The sequence below is a fragment of the Camelus bactrianus genome, chromosome 18, assembly GCF_048773025.1.
Source record: "Camelus bactrianus isolate YW-2024 breed Bactrian camel chromosome 18, ASM4877302v1, whole genome shotgun sequence".
Lineage (NCBI taxonomy): Eukaryota > Metazoa > Chordata > Mammalia > Artiodactyla > Camelidae > Camelus > Camelus bactrianus.
Window position 1 is genome coordinate 37,496,399 of NC_133556.1, and position 15,854 is coordinate 37,512,252.

The 15,854-nt window shown below is 46.0% G+C and overlaps 1 protein-coding gene across 3 annotated transcripts in view; it reads left to right on the forward strand.

Moving 5' to 3' along the window:
- The window catches only part of LOC141573941 (trafficking protein particle complex subunit 9-like), a 184,253-nt gene that overhangs the window by 124,254 nt on the left and 44,145 nt on the right, over nt 1-15,854 (forward strand). For 2 of the 3 annotated variants that reach the window (XR_012500440.1, XM_074346849.1), the window contains 2 exons: nt 122-693; nt 2,089-2,257. The exons of the other annotated variant lie outside the window; for it this stretch is intronic. Coding sequence is in view for 1 of the 2 variants with exons in the window: in XM_074346849.1 (XP_074202950.1) it covers nt 122-488 (367 nt within the window). In the remaining variant the exon portion in view is untranslated. The remainder of the gene's footprint in view (nt 1-121; nt 694-2,088; nt 2,258-15,854) is intronic. 3 annotated transcript variants of the gene reach the window in all.

Below are 15,854 nucleotides of genomic sequence, written 5' to 3' on the forward strand. Positions count from 1 at the left end.
CCCCCGGCTTTGCTTGTGCTTCCCTTGCCTTCTGGCTGGTACACACCAGGTCACCGCAACCCAGAGGCGCCCGCAGCCCACAGCACAATATTTACCTAGATCTCCTCTCCCCTCTCGGCAGGGCCTGCAACATGAGCATCCCTGACTACGTGCAGTGTGCTGAGGAATACGAGACTCTCCCTGTGGTCGTCCAACCCGTGGGGATCATTTCAGAGGACAATTTCTTTTGCATCTATAAGCGAATCTCCTTGGTGAGCCAGATCAGCCCGTGCGGCTCCCAGTGGGCACTCTGTATCCACTACAGGCACCACTATGCGTTCGAGAATGCGTGGAGTGACTTCAAGACCCACCGCAAGGTCGTGGGCCTTGTCACCATTACCAACTGCCTCTCGGCCAAGGCCTTCGAGAAGTTCCATGTGCAGAGGAGCTGTATGGCACCACGCTTAATGACTCTCAGCACTTTGTCTTTGTGCTGCATGGGGAGGTAGCCGAGTAGCCGCGCACCTATGTGGCCTTCAAACTACGAGGACTGCAGGGTGGTGGAGAAGAGGATCGAGGACTTCACTGAGTCACTCTTCATCTTGCTCAAGTCCAAGTGGCTGGATGGGACCCCGACAAGTCTGGGGAATGGATCCCCCTCCTCTGCACCTTGTTTGAGAAGGAGGACTTCATGGGACTGGACAGAGACAGCAGGTAAGTCTACCTGGAGGCCCGGCCACCCTGGCTGTGTGCCGGGTTCCTTCCCTACATCCAGGAAGGGATCAGCAAGGAAGAGGTCTGTCTTTTAGCCAAGGGCTGAGGGAGGTGCAGCCCACCGGTTTACAGACATTTAAAAGTGAATCTGCCTTTGTTTCAGAGAGATCCTTTTAGCGTCAGTGTGGAGACTTCCTCCCGCTTTTCAGCAGGACCCCTGGTGGGACCCCTGGAGTTGCTGTCCAATAGAGTAGCCACAGCCACTGTTGCTATGAGCGCTGGGGAAGAGGCTGGTCTGAGCTGAGATGTGCTGTAGGTCAAATGCACATCAGACCCTGAGACTTGTCTAGTAAAAATTATGTAAACTATCTTGTTACTTTCATATATTGATTACATGTCAAAATGACAGTATTTTACATACAGCAGATTAAGTAAGATCTGTTCTTAAAATCAGCTTCTAGTATCTGTTCTTTTGTTTGTTTGATTGTTTCTATGTTTACTTTTTAAATGTGGCAACTGGGAAACTTTCTTTACATGGCTCTCATTTCAATTTTGTTAGGCAGCCTGTCCTGGGACAGTCTCATCCCTTTGCTTATAGATGAGATGCTGAATCGCGGGAGGCAGAACGAGGCGCTGGTTGAGCTGGGTCTGGAGCCGGTTTCTCCTGCCTCCCAGGCCAAGCACCTGCTGGGTTCAGGCCCTCTCTTCCTCCCCGACAGCCAGCATGCCAAGTTAGGACATCAGAAACACCTCCAGGGAATTCCGGATGAACTCCTTATGCAGGGAAAGGCGTATCAAGGAGTATGAGACAAAGCAGGGAAAGATTCATCCTCACTTTGTCCATGTGATTAAGTCAACCGCCCCACATTTGCCTTGGAAGTGCAGACGAGCTCTCCTGGGCAGCCTAACCCCGCAACTTCTTCTCTGTTTCCCCGTATATCTATTGTGCTGTCCCTCGGGGAGAAGAGGTGAGATGCCTTTGCCCAGAGGTGGCCCCCCTTTTCTGGGGAGATTGAGGGAAGCTGTGCCCCCACGGCCTACGGCCTCGGGCCTTGAGTCTGGAGGGCTCTCATGTCGGTCCCACAGGTGACGGTCGAAGGACCTGACACGTGCTGCCGGGCCCGCTGTGGAGGCAGTGCTCTGTGATTCTTGAACTTACCTAAGATCAAATCCTACTTTCTGGTTGTTGGTAAGTTCGAGGAGAAGATGCCAGAGAATTGATAAATAGAAAGTCCAGAAAAGCCCTGTGAGTGAGAGGCACAGGGGGCCCGAGTCCCACCTGCGTGTGGTGCCTGGCGGGTTCTGGATCAATTTTCTTTTCCTCCCGGACATACCTCTATGACTTTAGTAAAGGGTGAGACATGTAGTGGCCATGATCTGTATTTGTCCTCGCAGGGCCCTGTGATCTACACGCCCGCACCCCCTTCTGCTCCTTGGGGATGAGGTGGCAGGTTTAGGTGCTTGGGCACTGCTGTGGGCACAGCTGCCATCACCGGGCTACACCGAGGCTGGCTCCGTTCACCTCACAAGTCACCACTTGCCGAGCCCCCAGACGTTAGTCAAGGTAGGTGCATCACTGCAACGTAAGCAGGGACCATGTTCTCCCCCTGGACAGACTGGTGGGTGAGCAGTGGAAGCCTGGAGCCCGGCTTGAGCCCCATGACCAGTGACTCCTCTTTTGTCATAGGAGGCACTGGTGACATTTTTGCTCAGCAACTGTTTGGTTCTGAGTCTGCAGACCCACCAGAGAATGCCAGCTTGTTTTTGCCTTTTGAAGTCTGCCCTTGGGATTTGGCGGAGTAGCTGGATGTGTGCTCAGCCCATAGTGTTGACACTGTCACCATCGTTTACCCAGAAACTCGTATACCACGCATGGCTCTTGGCATCAAAGTACAGCAGCCAATTAAACTCCCTCCTGGTGGATCTGTCTGTTTTGGTACCATAAGGGCTCAGCCAGCATTTGAACGTCAGTGAGATAACGAGGCCAGTGAGCTCGGATGAAGCACGTTCTCCTCCAGTCACTTTTACTCCATTGTTGCTTTTACTATTCCACAGTCATTAATTTTTAAAACAATGCTTTGGTGCAGGAGCAGAGACTAATTCTCTCCTTCTACTCTCGTTGGGAGTGAGTAAAACTGTCCAGCCTGTAATGCGACCACATTTTGTGGCTTAAAAGCTGCCTAGATGCATGTATGTGGAGTTTTGGTTAGGGGCGCTGACCACGTTGGGGTCCCCAAGCAGCGTCGCTCCCCTCAGGCCCCTGCCTTCCCTGGAGCAGGAGGTGAGGGTGGGTCTCTCCGTCCCCGCGTCCCTGGCCTCACACACTCACGTAAATTCTTGTACATGCTGTCAAAGTCATTTTTGTTCTTGTGTGTTTCTAATTTTCTCTTGTTCCTCTTTTCCTTTTTCTTTATTCCTCTTTCTCTTGTACCGCGCAGTTGCGTCTGAAAAGGTGGCTGTGCATATCCTGCATTGGAAATAGCTAGATCGCCCTCCGTGCTGTCTCCATTGCTTTAAGAAGCAGAAACTTTTCAGCTGCCTTGATCCATGCATTATCCTAGTCATCTTGTTATTTTCTAATTTTTTTGAATATTTGCTTTGTTAGCACATCACCCACTGGTGTTTGATACCTGTTAAAATCTTTGCTTTGAGGAACCTGTTTGGTCCTACTTATATTTGGTGACAAATGCACACTTATTCAATTAGTTTGATTGTTTTGAAGAAGTGAGATGCGAATTGATTTAGGCGGCTGTTGAGGGATTCTTTTCATGGAGTATTTAAACTTGTCAAGTCAAATTCTGCAGCATCTTGCTCGATTCCTGCTTTTACACAAACGTGCTCAGCACGCGGTTCCTGGCTGTCTCTGTGTGACGTGTGTGAAGGCGCTTCCTGACCGGCGGTCACTGGTGAGGAAGTGGCAGGCTCGGGGGTGAGCAGCTGCAGGGGACACTGTTGGAGGAATCAGTCACCGTTTGTTTTTTTTTTTTTTTTTGCATTCAACTTCCCCATGACATTTACTTAATTTTGCATTCATAAAGGGGCAGAAGTGGGTCTAAAATCCATGCCACTCTTTTGTTCCCTTTACGAGGCTGGTTTTTCTGAGTATCAGGACAACATTTCCTTCTCCTAAGTAGCTGGCTCACATGGATCTTGTGGACACAGGGACTGTTAAAGGGACCGTAGCTTCCTCTCTGCTCCAGCCAGTGGGCATTCATAGCCGGGTCTGTGGTTTGCCTCAACAGCCGTGCAGGCCTCCCTGCACTGGCCTTTACTTTTAACCCATGTTGGCATTAAAGAGCTAACCCAGTGTTTGTTGCAGCTGACGTCCCCCACTGACGGCCGTGTCGTTAGTTTCCGGTAGTGAGTCTCCAACCCCCAGACAGCCATGAAGGAAGATGCTTTGGCCAATCTAAGACCTTGGATTCTCACCCCTACCCTTGTTCATCTCACCCAGGGGAAGAGTTTGGCCACCACCATCATGCTGATCATGTGGCCTTGTTTCTCCTTTCATGCTCTAGTCCAAATGTGGACACTTCATCCTTCACTGACTTGGTCTCGCTTGAGACAGGCCAGACATTCTGAAAGAGTCCATCACATTCTCTGGGGGGAACAGAACAGAAGAAAGTCTCGCAAGTAGAAGGAGTCTAGGCTGTCCGGGTTGGCAAATGCAGGCTGGGATCTGTGATTGGTGGGCTGTGCCCTGGACACAGGCCTTTCCCGTGGCTTCCGAGGGCCCAGGGGTCGGAGTGAGGACAGCCTTGCTTGGGCTCCTCCATCCTCATCTGATCAGTGGCAAGTGGGTCTGCTAATAGGAGCTCCACCAGACCTCGTGACCTTCAAAGCTCAGATCACAGGAGAACCTTGAGTCCCTTCTCCAGGGCCTCCTTTGTGAGAACCCAGTGCCTTCTGATGTGACCGGTGGCAGGAGATGCCTCCCCCTCCAGGGAGCACCCTTCGGAGGACTGTGACTCAGTGCACCATGCTCTGAGCTTCTGGGGATCTGGCCGTGGTCCCTGCAGAACCAGACTTGAGATGGGCTTAGTGACGGAAATGACAGGACTAATATTCCAGGCCAGGGCTGGAGGGAGGGAACAGGGGAAATTGAATGTGACCTCAAACAACTAGGTGAGTGCTGGGTCTGTTACTAAAATGGGGATCATGGGAGGTACCTGCCAGAAATTGAGTTCCAGAGTAAATGGTGGACATGAGGCATTTTTAAGATGCCATTTTTCATCCAAGTTAGGACTTCATAGAGGCACTCGGGTCTATGAGCCTGGGGCTGAGTTGAAGGAGACGGACTAGAGATACACGTTGGGAGTCGTCATTCTTAGCTGGTGTTCACAGCCGCGCATGTGAATTAGATCATCTTGAGAGCTGCAGACTGAGGCTGAGGGGGCGCAGGGCTGTGCCTGGGTTGGAGGAAAGCCCAGACCATGCAGCTTTGGTGTGTCAGTCAGGGCCGTTTGGGATTTTCAGGGCAATCTCATTTATCCTTAAGGGGCTGGGTGGTGGGCAGGGCCAGCCAGGAAGAAACCTGAAGGGAGGGTCGTGGCCACGTGTGTGTCTTGGGAAGTTGCAGTGTCTGCAGGGTCCGGGATTGTAGACTCCTCAGAAGCTGGTGTTGGATTGGGGCGTGGGTTGAAGGTAGTCACTCTAAAATGTCAGGGAGGGAAGGAGGCCTAGGGAGTCCCCGCTCCTCCTGACTCGCTTTCCAATGAACAGAAGGCAGACAGAGGATCTGAGGTGAGAAGTGATGGGCGCTGGGAGATGAGTCAATCTGGAAAATGGTGCTTGAAAAATTCTGGAATAGTCTCCCTGCAAAATAGAGGTTAAAAAATCCAGACTCTAAAGAATTTTGATAATGACTGAGGAGGAGGCAGTTGTTTTTCTGGCCTCCTAAGGGTAATGCATGTATCCAGGGATACACAGAAGTTTCGGGCAGTCTTTTCCACTGGTTTGATCCTTACCAGGGGGAACAGTGCAAATTTAAAGGGGGAGAAGGGCAGCGGAGTGAAGCTTGTCAGGCCCCGTGTCAGGTACCAGTCGGCAGCCGTACTTGCGTGTTGCATTCTCATCCATGCCTCCCAGGTGGGCGGTGGCAGCCCCCTTTTGCGGATTGGGAAGCCTTCTCAGAGGGGTTAAGGAATTGGTCCCTTTAGCGGCTAGTCAATGCTGTAGCAGCATTCAAGCAGGGTCTTGTCAGACTTCAAGGGCATGTTTTCTCTACTAATTCCGGTACCTCCCTGTTGTACGTGAAATGGTGAAGTGGGTCAGTTTTGGGGCCTTTCAGAAAAAGTACGATTTAAGTGCCTCAGGACTGATTCACAAAACTCAGTGTTCTTTGATGGTTCTGAAGCACCGCAGTGCTTTACCCCCCATAGTGCTAAGGTCTTACTCCTTTGACGATGACGTGGTTGCAAATGATGTACAGGTGCAAAACCAGACTTAGCAGCTTCTGAAGGGACACTCTCCAGTTCTCCCTTGATAGACTTTCTTCTACGGGATGTAGCTGTGCTGCAGCATAGGCCTGAGCTGTCCGTATGGATTGTGGGTTTGATATCCAAATTTAGCATAAAACAGTCAGATGAAGAAAATCAACGTTCACAAGTTATTTTTGGGTTTCATTAGACAAGATATACTATCAGGTAATTGCCCATATAACTAATGAAATTGAGTACAGAACATTGAATTTCTTACTTTTTATTTAGAGTTTTCTTACTGCATAAGTTTGCCTGCTTTGGAACATCAGCTCCTCCACAATGGCGCTTGTCAGTTTGTTGGTGTGATTGCATTTACACAGTGAATGTAATCTGGGCTTCCTCAGCCCAAACTCTCCAGTGCAGAATCACGGGCTGTATCCATCTCTTAGTCATGCAAATACTTCTAAAATTATATGATGCCAGAAAAGAAAGAAAAGAGAGAGAGATTGCCTTTATCAAAATTCCTTTCAATTCTGACTGCAAACTGTTGTTGAGCTGCTCTGGTTTCCTTTGGATATGAATATATACATTTCTTTGCATGTAACCTGGGTTTTGGACTAGAACACCAAGCCCTTGCTTTCCGCAAGCCACAAAAATAGTAGCCAAATTGCACACGTGTGAAATATTTTATTCTTTTTCTGAGAAAGAATCCTTGAATTTGGGACTTCAGCTGTGATTTTTGCTTTTTGCTTCTTCCACCCCTCTTGTAATCTCTCACTCCTTCCCACGTGGCCCCCAATAGGTCGTGGTCCCAAAGGAGCAAGCAAACACCTAGTTGGTCCCCATGCAGTGCTGCTATAGAGGGAGCCCTGCCAAGACCTAAAGGATATTATCAGAGAGGACTTCCTGGAAGAAATGGGCTCTACATTCAGTTGTGAAGACAGAGTAAGGGTCAGCCAGTAGAAAGCGTGAAGACTGTGGCTCATGTGGCAGAGCAGCCTTGGTAGAGGCCTGGAGGCTTGTGCATTGGGGACTCGTGGAGAGTGCCATGTGTGGTCCAGGTTTGTGGGTGCCCCTGCTGGGGAGGACACTGGAGAGGGTCTGGGGTGGAGGGCTTTCGAAGAGCTTAGGTTTTACTAGAACTGACACAGGAGGCAGTGAAGGGTGTCAGCTGGAAGTGACCCTCAGGAAAGGTACTTCTGGTTTTGCTTCTGATATTCTACAGTAAGAAAGGTCGGGACGGACGAAAGCTGGTCTGGCTGTCCCTTTGAGCCCCACCCCATCATTCATTTATTCATAACACGCACACTTCTGAGTGTCTAGGGGAGAGAGGTTGGACCCACATTAGTAAGCAAAATGCTCCTTGGGAGCTTAGCAGTGTCAGAAGTTGACTTAGCCTAGAATGTTCTTTGAACAGAAGAACAAATTGCGGAGGTTGGAGGGAGGGAAGGCTTCCTTGAGAAACAGTCAAAATGAGCCTGGAGGCAAGTGGGAAGTAGGAGCAGGACAGGGGGCCCCTGAGGTCACTGGGGACCTGGCTACTGAGGTGAGGCTGGGCGAGAAGGGTCGGGGGTGGGGCTAGAACTCTACCAGGGAGCCTCTGAAGGGTTTTAAGTGGGGTGATGTAATCAAATTTATGCTTTGGGAAGGCTGCCTTGGCTCCGCTTGTGTGTGTGTGTGTGTGTGTAGCGGGGAAGAGGGGGAGGGTGCCACCAACTGGGGAGTGACATTAGAAGACCATTCACAGGCTGGGAGGCCACAAGTGGGAGAGGGGCGTCGGGGCTGCTTGGGGACGGCAGGGGCAGTGTGGATGCCGGATTTCCTTATGGGGAGGGCTTGTTAGCTGGGCCCCCCTTGCGGCGCCTTTTGGCTTGAAGAAAACAGATGGAGGCCGCCAGGTGGACTTTCCTCTTCTCTTCTTCCCTGCCTTGTGTGATGATCTTAGCTCAGCCAACATTTGGAAGGGAAGAGCTATGTTCCAGGGTAGCCCAGGACTTTGTTGAGCTCGTTCGAGTGAGATCTGATAGGATTTATGTTTGTCTTCAGATCTGCATGTTCACTTAGCCAGAAACGTCCTGTCTTTTGAATTTCCATAGGGGTTTTTACTCTTGAAAAAGATTGCTCTCTTGGTGAGAGGAAATTTAATACAGCTGTTGTCTTTTTCAAAAAAATCATATCTTTTAAGAACTTTAATATTCAAAAAATAGGAATATTTAAAAATTATAAAGTAAGGCTTTGGTGTAGTTTCTTTGGTTTCCTAGTTAATGTGGACTTAGAGCCTTTGCATTACTTAATAGCACATCCTTGTCAGTATTTAAAGAGCTGTTAGGGAGCGCCCCAGGCCCCACCTCTCAAAACATCATTAAAGTTTGCTCCGAAATAGTGAGGCCATAAAGGTTTTGTTTGCAGAAGCCAAACACTTGGTTTATAATATGAAGCATAGCTCCATTTATAAAATAATAATACGTTCAAAATTAAGAAATTGGAAGATAATTGATTTTTTTAAAAGCTGAAACATAATCTTTCTTGTGCTAATGTTTAATTGGAAATTTCGAAAATAAAAATCCTACTGTAATATCATCTACGTGGAATACATATATGCTTTCCCGTTTGAAAAATAAGTGCGCAGTGGTTTTTGAAGTCAGGAGCATTCCAGCTCAGATACTAGCATTGATGGTTGCTGGTTTTCAATGGCAGAGCCTAAATTTCCCTTCTTAGCTTTTTTTATTTTTTATTTATTTTTTTTGTAGTGAGAGGGTTGAGTAGTGCTTTGCCAGCATGATTTTGGGGCAATTTGGGGGCAGATTTCGTGCACCAGCAGTGAGATATTTCCATGCATTTTATTTTCTGGACATCACCAAGGCACATGTGGAGTTTGTGCCTGCAGGCTGGGATGCTGCAGGACTCCCTGGTCCATCACAGTTTTGTCCTGGATCTGCTCCGGTCAGTGAATGATTTTCTGTGGCTTCGAGGTAAGGTGGTCTGATGCACATGATCAGATGTGTAGTTAAAGTGCTATTACATGAAATAAGAGAAACCTAAAAACATGAGGGAGGAGAATTGGCTGAGCTGATTTCGGTGGGGTGTCTTCTTAGGTGACTCCCTCCCCGTGATTCCTGCCAATATCCTCCCCAGCCCTGCACGGTAGTCCTGCCGAAGCAAGCATGCACTTTGCTCAGAAACGGACTGAATTTCCTTGTGCCTCTGTTTGTTGGCTTTTTTTTAAAGCACATCTTGCCCTTTGCTTAAATGCCATCCCTGCTAGTCACCTCTTACACTAATTCTTCTGGACGTCGTCCATACATAGCTGCTGAATGGATGAACTGAATGTAGTATCTCCATGTAGTGGAACATTATTCATACGTAAGGGTGAATAAAAAGGAAAAAAAAATAAAGGGGAAGATGAAAAAGGCCACCTGTTCTGGGAAGTCCAGCCTGATTACTCAACCCGCCCTTTTCCCTTTGAATCCCCACCCCTTATGCTCCACTCTACTCTTTTTGATAGTACTTACCACCTTCTAATAAACTTTAACGTTTTCAAAAAAAAAAAAAAAAAAGAGGGAGATGCAGATACCACTTCAACATGGAAAAGCCTTGATAATAGCACGTTAAGTGAAAGGAACCAGACATAAACGGCCACATATTGTTGACTTCAGTGATCTGAAATGTGCAGAATAGGCAAATGCAGAGGCGGAGAGCAGGTGATGGTTGCAAGGGGCTGGGTGGAGGGGGATTAGGGAATGACTGATAGTGACAGGGGGTTTCTTCTGGGATGATGGAGTGTTCTGGAAATAGATGGTGGTGAGGGCTGCACAACCGTGAGTGTGCAGAGAACTGCTGAGCGCTGTCTCTGGGAGTGCCTGTGGTTGGGGGCGGCTTTATTTTGTTCTCATCCGTGAAGAGTCATCTTGTGCTGAGGCCATTCTACTCCTGTGAGTGGTGAGGTTCAGAGACTTTGCAGAGTCATGTTTCTTTTCTCCCCCTTGCTGAGTGTAGGCAAAAAAGGTTTAAGCCTGAGAAATTGCTCCATCTGCAGAAATGTCTTTCAGCTTTGCATGGTGTAAAAATCTTGAGAGCTTTTTCATCGTTGACGACAGTCTGTGGGGGGAAACAACCCGTGAAGCCTGGGTGCGACCTGGAAAAGCCGCGCTTCCCTCCCTGACGTGGGTGGGGATTTCACCCCCGTTCAGGCAGTGAAGGGCCCAGACCCATGAGCAGAGTTGACAATCGTGAATATTTACGTGTATTCGCTGCTTCATCTTGGATATTAATTTCAAGCTGAGTCAGTTTGTGGCGGCAGCCTCATCCTACATCAGGAATTTATAGTATCTGCTCTTTGAAGTGGAGACCAGACAGACTTTATTATTTAACAGTCTCCCTCTAATTGATATCTCAGATTCCTTTGTAAAAAGTAAAACAGCAGAAATACACACGTCCTTTAATGCCAGTGTGACCTGGATCGGGTTTAGTCTCTCTGCCTTAGTGGCCTTAACTGCCGGTGGGGAAGATGATAACAGTGCTTCCCTCAGAGGGCCTGGTGAGGGGGAGTGAGTAGCACAAATTGAGGACTTACACGAGATGCTCATGAATGTCCGGAGTTAGTGCTCTCAGCCTGGTGAGGCCTCAGGGGCAGAGATGTCAGAACAGAGCATTCCTAGCCGGAGCTCGATCCGTGTTGGCAGCTGTTATGATCACTATCACCACTGTGGGTTATCAGGTAGTTTTAAGACTTGGTAATATGAATTCTTGAATAATGTTAAAAGACTAGACATCTTAGATCCAGTTTAAATAGTTTTCAAGATTTCCTCTGAGAAATGGATGTTTTATTCCCTATCAAAAGTCTGAGTTGTGTCTCTAAAAAAATTCTGTATTCCTCCATCTTTTTGCTTTAATTCTCCATTTCTTAAAAAAAAAGTTTTCAAATGGAGTTACTGGGGACTGAACTGAGGGCCGCATACATGTTAAGCACATACTTTCCCAAATGAGGTATAATATCCCCCATAATTCTCTTTAAACTTTACTTTCTTAGTATTCAGAGGTTAGAGGCCTCTAATTCTTTTTCTGGAGACTTGTCCATAAACATGTAAATCTATTATTAATGGACAAATCTTGGTTTATTAAAAAAATGAATAGAATATTCTGCAATCCATCCAAAAGGAAATGCTCATTGATTTAATGTTTCTCCTTTATGATGATTTCTACTTTCTGGTGTAGCTAAATTTATTAACACCCATCCTCATCATCATAATGACAAAACTCGCTCTGAGTGGACACCTGCCTAAGGCTAAAATTCTTTCCTCATGTTTTACTTCATAGCAGGTGTTTGAGGGTAGGTATCAGTGTCTCCTTTCTTGCAGCTGAGGGATTGAGAGATGGAGCAGCTTGTCCCAAATTACACACAGCTGGCAGTGGCTAGCTCAGTGCTGGAACCCTGGCTGCACCAAATGCATTTTTAATTTCTCCTCTAATCAGCCTCCCGTTGAGTGGTTTCCCGAAATCCTGTGACTCCATAAATGGCCAATTTTAGTGATCTCAGCCTAATGAGGACTTCAAAGGAGAGACAACAGTGAGAATGTGAGACAGAGTGGCATAAATTGAAATTGTATATTTTTACAAAAGTTTTATTCTCAGGTAATGACTTAAAAAGTTAATATTTTTTTTAATTTTAGTGCTCTGTGAGCACTAAAAACAAAACATTAAAAATAATGATATTGCAAAAGAGAAGTGGGCTTTGGAAGTCCAACCATTGCTAGTGATGTTACTTGCTTTTCTCTAGTGGCCCTTATTGACAGAAATACTTAGAAAGACTGAATTGGTTTTATGTAGTCTTAGTATGGAAGAAAAGATTGTCAGTGAATATTGTAAGTAAAATCATTACTCTTTTCTCTCCTGATGATGAATAGGTAAGTTGTTTTTATGGCTTAAGTACATTTCCTCATTTGTGAAATTTGAGTAATATCGTTTAACTTGTCTGTGAGAGTTAGACGCCTTGTATACAAAGCACCCAAGAGTTGCTTAATAAAAATGTGCTGTCACAATGACAGGTATTTTAGAAGGATCAACTCTGAATACTAAAGGGGGTGGCTTATTTCTGATGCAAATTCAATATGTACATATATGATATATATGAATATGGCTTAAAGTAACAAGGATTCATTTATTTTTTTTAGTGCACTATGAAGTTTTAATGAAATCTTTATCATTCTATTGAGACAGGGATTAGTTAAATTGCCTTAAGCAGACGACCTTGAAGATTATTTACACAGAATGTGTATTGTTACAACTCAGAATTCATGTTGCCGTGTAACATCCACTCAGACATTTAAATTCGTGGATTCTGACCAGATCCATTAAGTTTAAAAAAAATCCACATTTATCATTTTCAGGGAATAATCTTCTCTCTTTTGTGATTAAAGAAAATTTTGATATTATTTCCTGCACTCTTAACAGGTTTAAAATATCAAAACATTAATTTGACATGTAACTTTTTTTAATAGAATAAATCTCATGCTGTTTTAATATGTAAATAAATGTTTTTCTATTTCAACAACTTTTACGATTTCCTGGCTCTTTGAGAAGTATATTGCAAGATACTTAGATTACCTACTTTTGGAAAAATACAGACGTTACTTTTATGAATATAGGCCTAGTAAAGATCTGTTGGTTTTTGCTACAGTGCAAGACATGTGGCCTAGGATAGATTTGCTGCCGATTGCAAGGAGGACAGATCCCATGTCTCAGTCTCCCCTCCTGTAAAATGAAGTGGCAGGACTGGATTCTTTCCTCTTCTAAGATGAGTTTCCATGAGCCTGTGTCTTTTGTTTATATTCAGGAGTATTAGCAATATCAGATTAAATACTGAGTTACCCTCCCTTCCCCCGAAGCAAAGTGCAGTATGTTCTACAGAAGCTTTTAGTTATCTGATTCTCGTTTCTGATCCTATAGACAATTTTTGTGTTGCATGATTCTTGGCGACCTGGAAGGTCTTTTTACCCATAGGTGGCGCTTGTTGCACCTTCTTACCGTCTTAATTTTCCTGTTTGTTAAAGAAGGCTTAAACAACGTTATTTTGTTTTGATTTCTTTGCTTAATGCTTCAGAATAGCACAGTCTCCATTATGTCTGTCTACATGGAAAAATTGTTCTGCTTATATCTTAGTTTTATTCTGTCATCTCGCTGTGAACATCTCAGACTTGCTGTGCAAACAATGGCAAAATCGGGCTTTTCTTCCAGTGTTAGAAACCAGTGAGCCAGGAATTTATAAAACAGCTAGTAGCGGCCTCTGGAGCACATTAAAGCTGAAAAGTGTACTGAGTTCCCTGAGTATTGACCCCACCGCTGTGTGTTAATTGATGGTAGGAGATTTGGTACATATAGGAAGGGGTGTAGTTTTTTGACTTGTGTTTGCGTGCACGCGCTGCCACTGAGCCACGTGAGCCTAATTCAGTTCGTTCTGAGATTTCCCTCGTCTGTGAGATGGGGATGCTCATATCTGCTTTATAGAATTGTGAGAATTAGAAATTATGTAAACTGTTTACCACAGTGGGTATGTCAAGAGGGCTAATAAACTTTAGCTACTGTTTTGTGAGAAGCCATCATTTGATAGTCTTTGGCAATTACTAAGAAACAGGAAAATAAGGAAAGCTGGTTTTATGCTGAAAGATATTTGAGGAGGTTCCATAGTTCCTATACCCATAATTTAGCATCAGCAAAGTCAGAAGTGTTACACAGTCACCCTGAACCAACGTTAAGCCACAGAATTTTTTGTTACTTCAAATATGTTGGGGCTTAAGGGGATCCAATACTTATACGCATGTTGTCTACAGCAGCCAACTGAGAGATGACAGAAAAGAGTAAACAGGCGATATATGTCTTCTTTTTTACTGATGAAGCCACATTCTCCATGAACTTCAGGGCTGTGGGAAAATGCGTGTCATTATACTGTGTCCCAGAATTAGAGACTCACCCTGTCCCAGGTAGCTCTGGGCCACAGCGAGCCTTCCCTTGAGAGGATCTGCCCCATCATGCACAGGGCTGTCCTGCCATGGAGCTGAGCATCCCGTGTGCTTCCCAAGTGTGGCCAGCACTGGAAGGAAAGGAACGGTTTCACATACCCTGCTTGTCTCTCTGGACTCACAGCTAACTCTGTTAGTGTGATAAAGGCTAGCTGTGGGCCATGGGTCTGTGGTGTGGAGAAGCACTCTCCGTGGCCAAGAGGAGTGGGGAGGAGGCATCCCCTCCCTCAGTTTAAACAGGTGGTGGTATGGAACAGAAGGGTGCTCCCCAAGAGTTTATAAAAGGAGAAATAAGGATTTTCTTTGGGACTTAGTCTAGCCAGGAAATACAGAAGATGATTAGAAAGGAGACTTGTAAATCACTTTAATATTAAGTTGACATTTGTTGAGAACCAATAATGTGCTACATTCTTTTCTGAGAGTTTTAAAGAAATGAATCCTTCTATCTTCTCAACAATCGAGTAAGGAATGTTTGATTTTTATCCCAGTTTTACAGAGTGGAAATTGAGGCACACAGAGGGTAAGTAAGTTGGCCAAGGTCACAGAGCTATTAAGTGGCAGAGCTGGTATTTAAACCCTGGCTGTCTGGTTTTGAGGCTCCCAGGGATGGGCTTTGGGTGTTTAGAGGTATCTGCATCCCTGGATCTCTGTACCTCTGTGCATCAGTTTGCCCAATAAGGACAGGGAAAGGAGATTTACACAGGTGCTCACAGTCATGTCTCAGCCACTGTCCACGAAGAGTGCACCGTGATTAGCGTTAATTGTTTTCCAGGCAGTAGATTTGTTGGGATAACAGAAATTTAGTCCATTGAATTAATCTAGAGACCTATCCTGCTCTGCTTCTCTCCATGGTTGCCATGTTACTGCCTGCCAGTGTTTGGGCCGTGGAGGAGAAAATGTACTCATGGTTGAACTCTGATATTTCAGTCTGGTTGATAGTTTCACATATTCTGTTACATTAATAAGTTAAGTTTCTGGTTTTCTTGCATCAGTGTGTCATGAGTTTGGTTAATGTGAAACCAGTCCATGGGAGCCCAGGGGTGCTGACGGTACAATTTCTGAGCACCTTGTGGCACTTCTACACGTGCAGTCCTGACTGGAGGATGTCCGCCTTCTTCACTGATTTCTCCCAAGAGCAGGGCCCTCTCCCACCCCCGGATGTGAGGCTGGGAGCTCTCTGAGTAGGCCAGTCAGCGGCCAAGTCCACCAATCAGAAAATGATGAAGTACCCGGAAGTGGGTTTAATAGAAGAAAAGGGCTTCCAGGTAGACCGATGGGCTGTTCGAGTCCATTTGGTGAAAAGCTGTTCACTGTCTGTGGTTGAGCTGATTCTTTGCTGTTGAAAAGTCTGGATTAGATGAAGGGATTTTAAAAGCAGAAAGGAGTGATTTCAGGTGGTACGTCCACACCGGTGAGACGTGATGGATGACCGCCTGTGTGAGGCATAGACAGAGACTTACAACCTTCATAAAACAGCTTTAAAAGCTCTTCCATCTGAGTGCACTTCATAAGGTGTCCAGATCATCACTGGTCATGCTGAGAGGGCAAATAACTGATGATGGCATAAAGGACACGGAGGCAACATAAAGATCTCAGTCATGTTCCCTGTTTAAAGGATGTGGCACAGTGTAATATATTTGAGCTGGTTTTTCACTGAACAATTTTTCGTGTTTTCTGGGACTCCCAGCTCCCGAAGTTTCCACGCAGCTGCATGTCCCCTCAATGC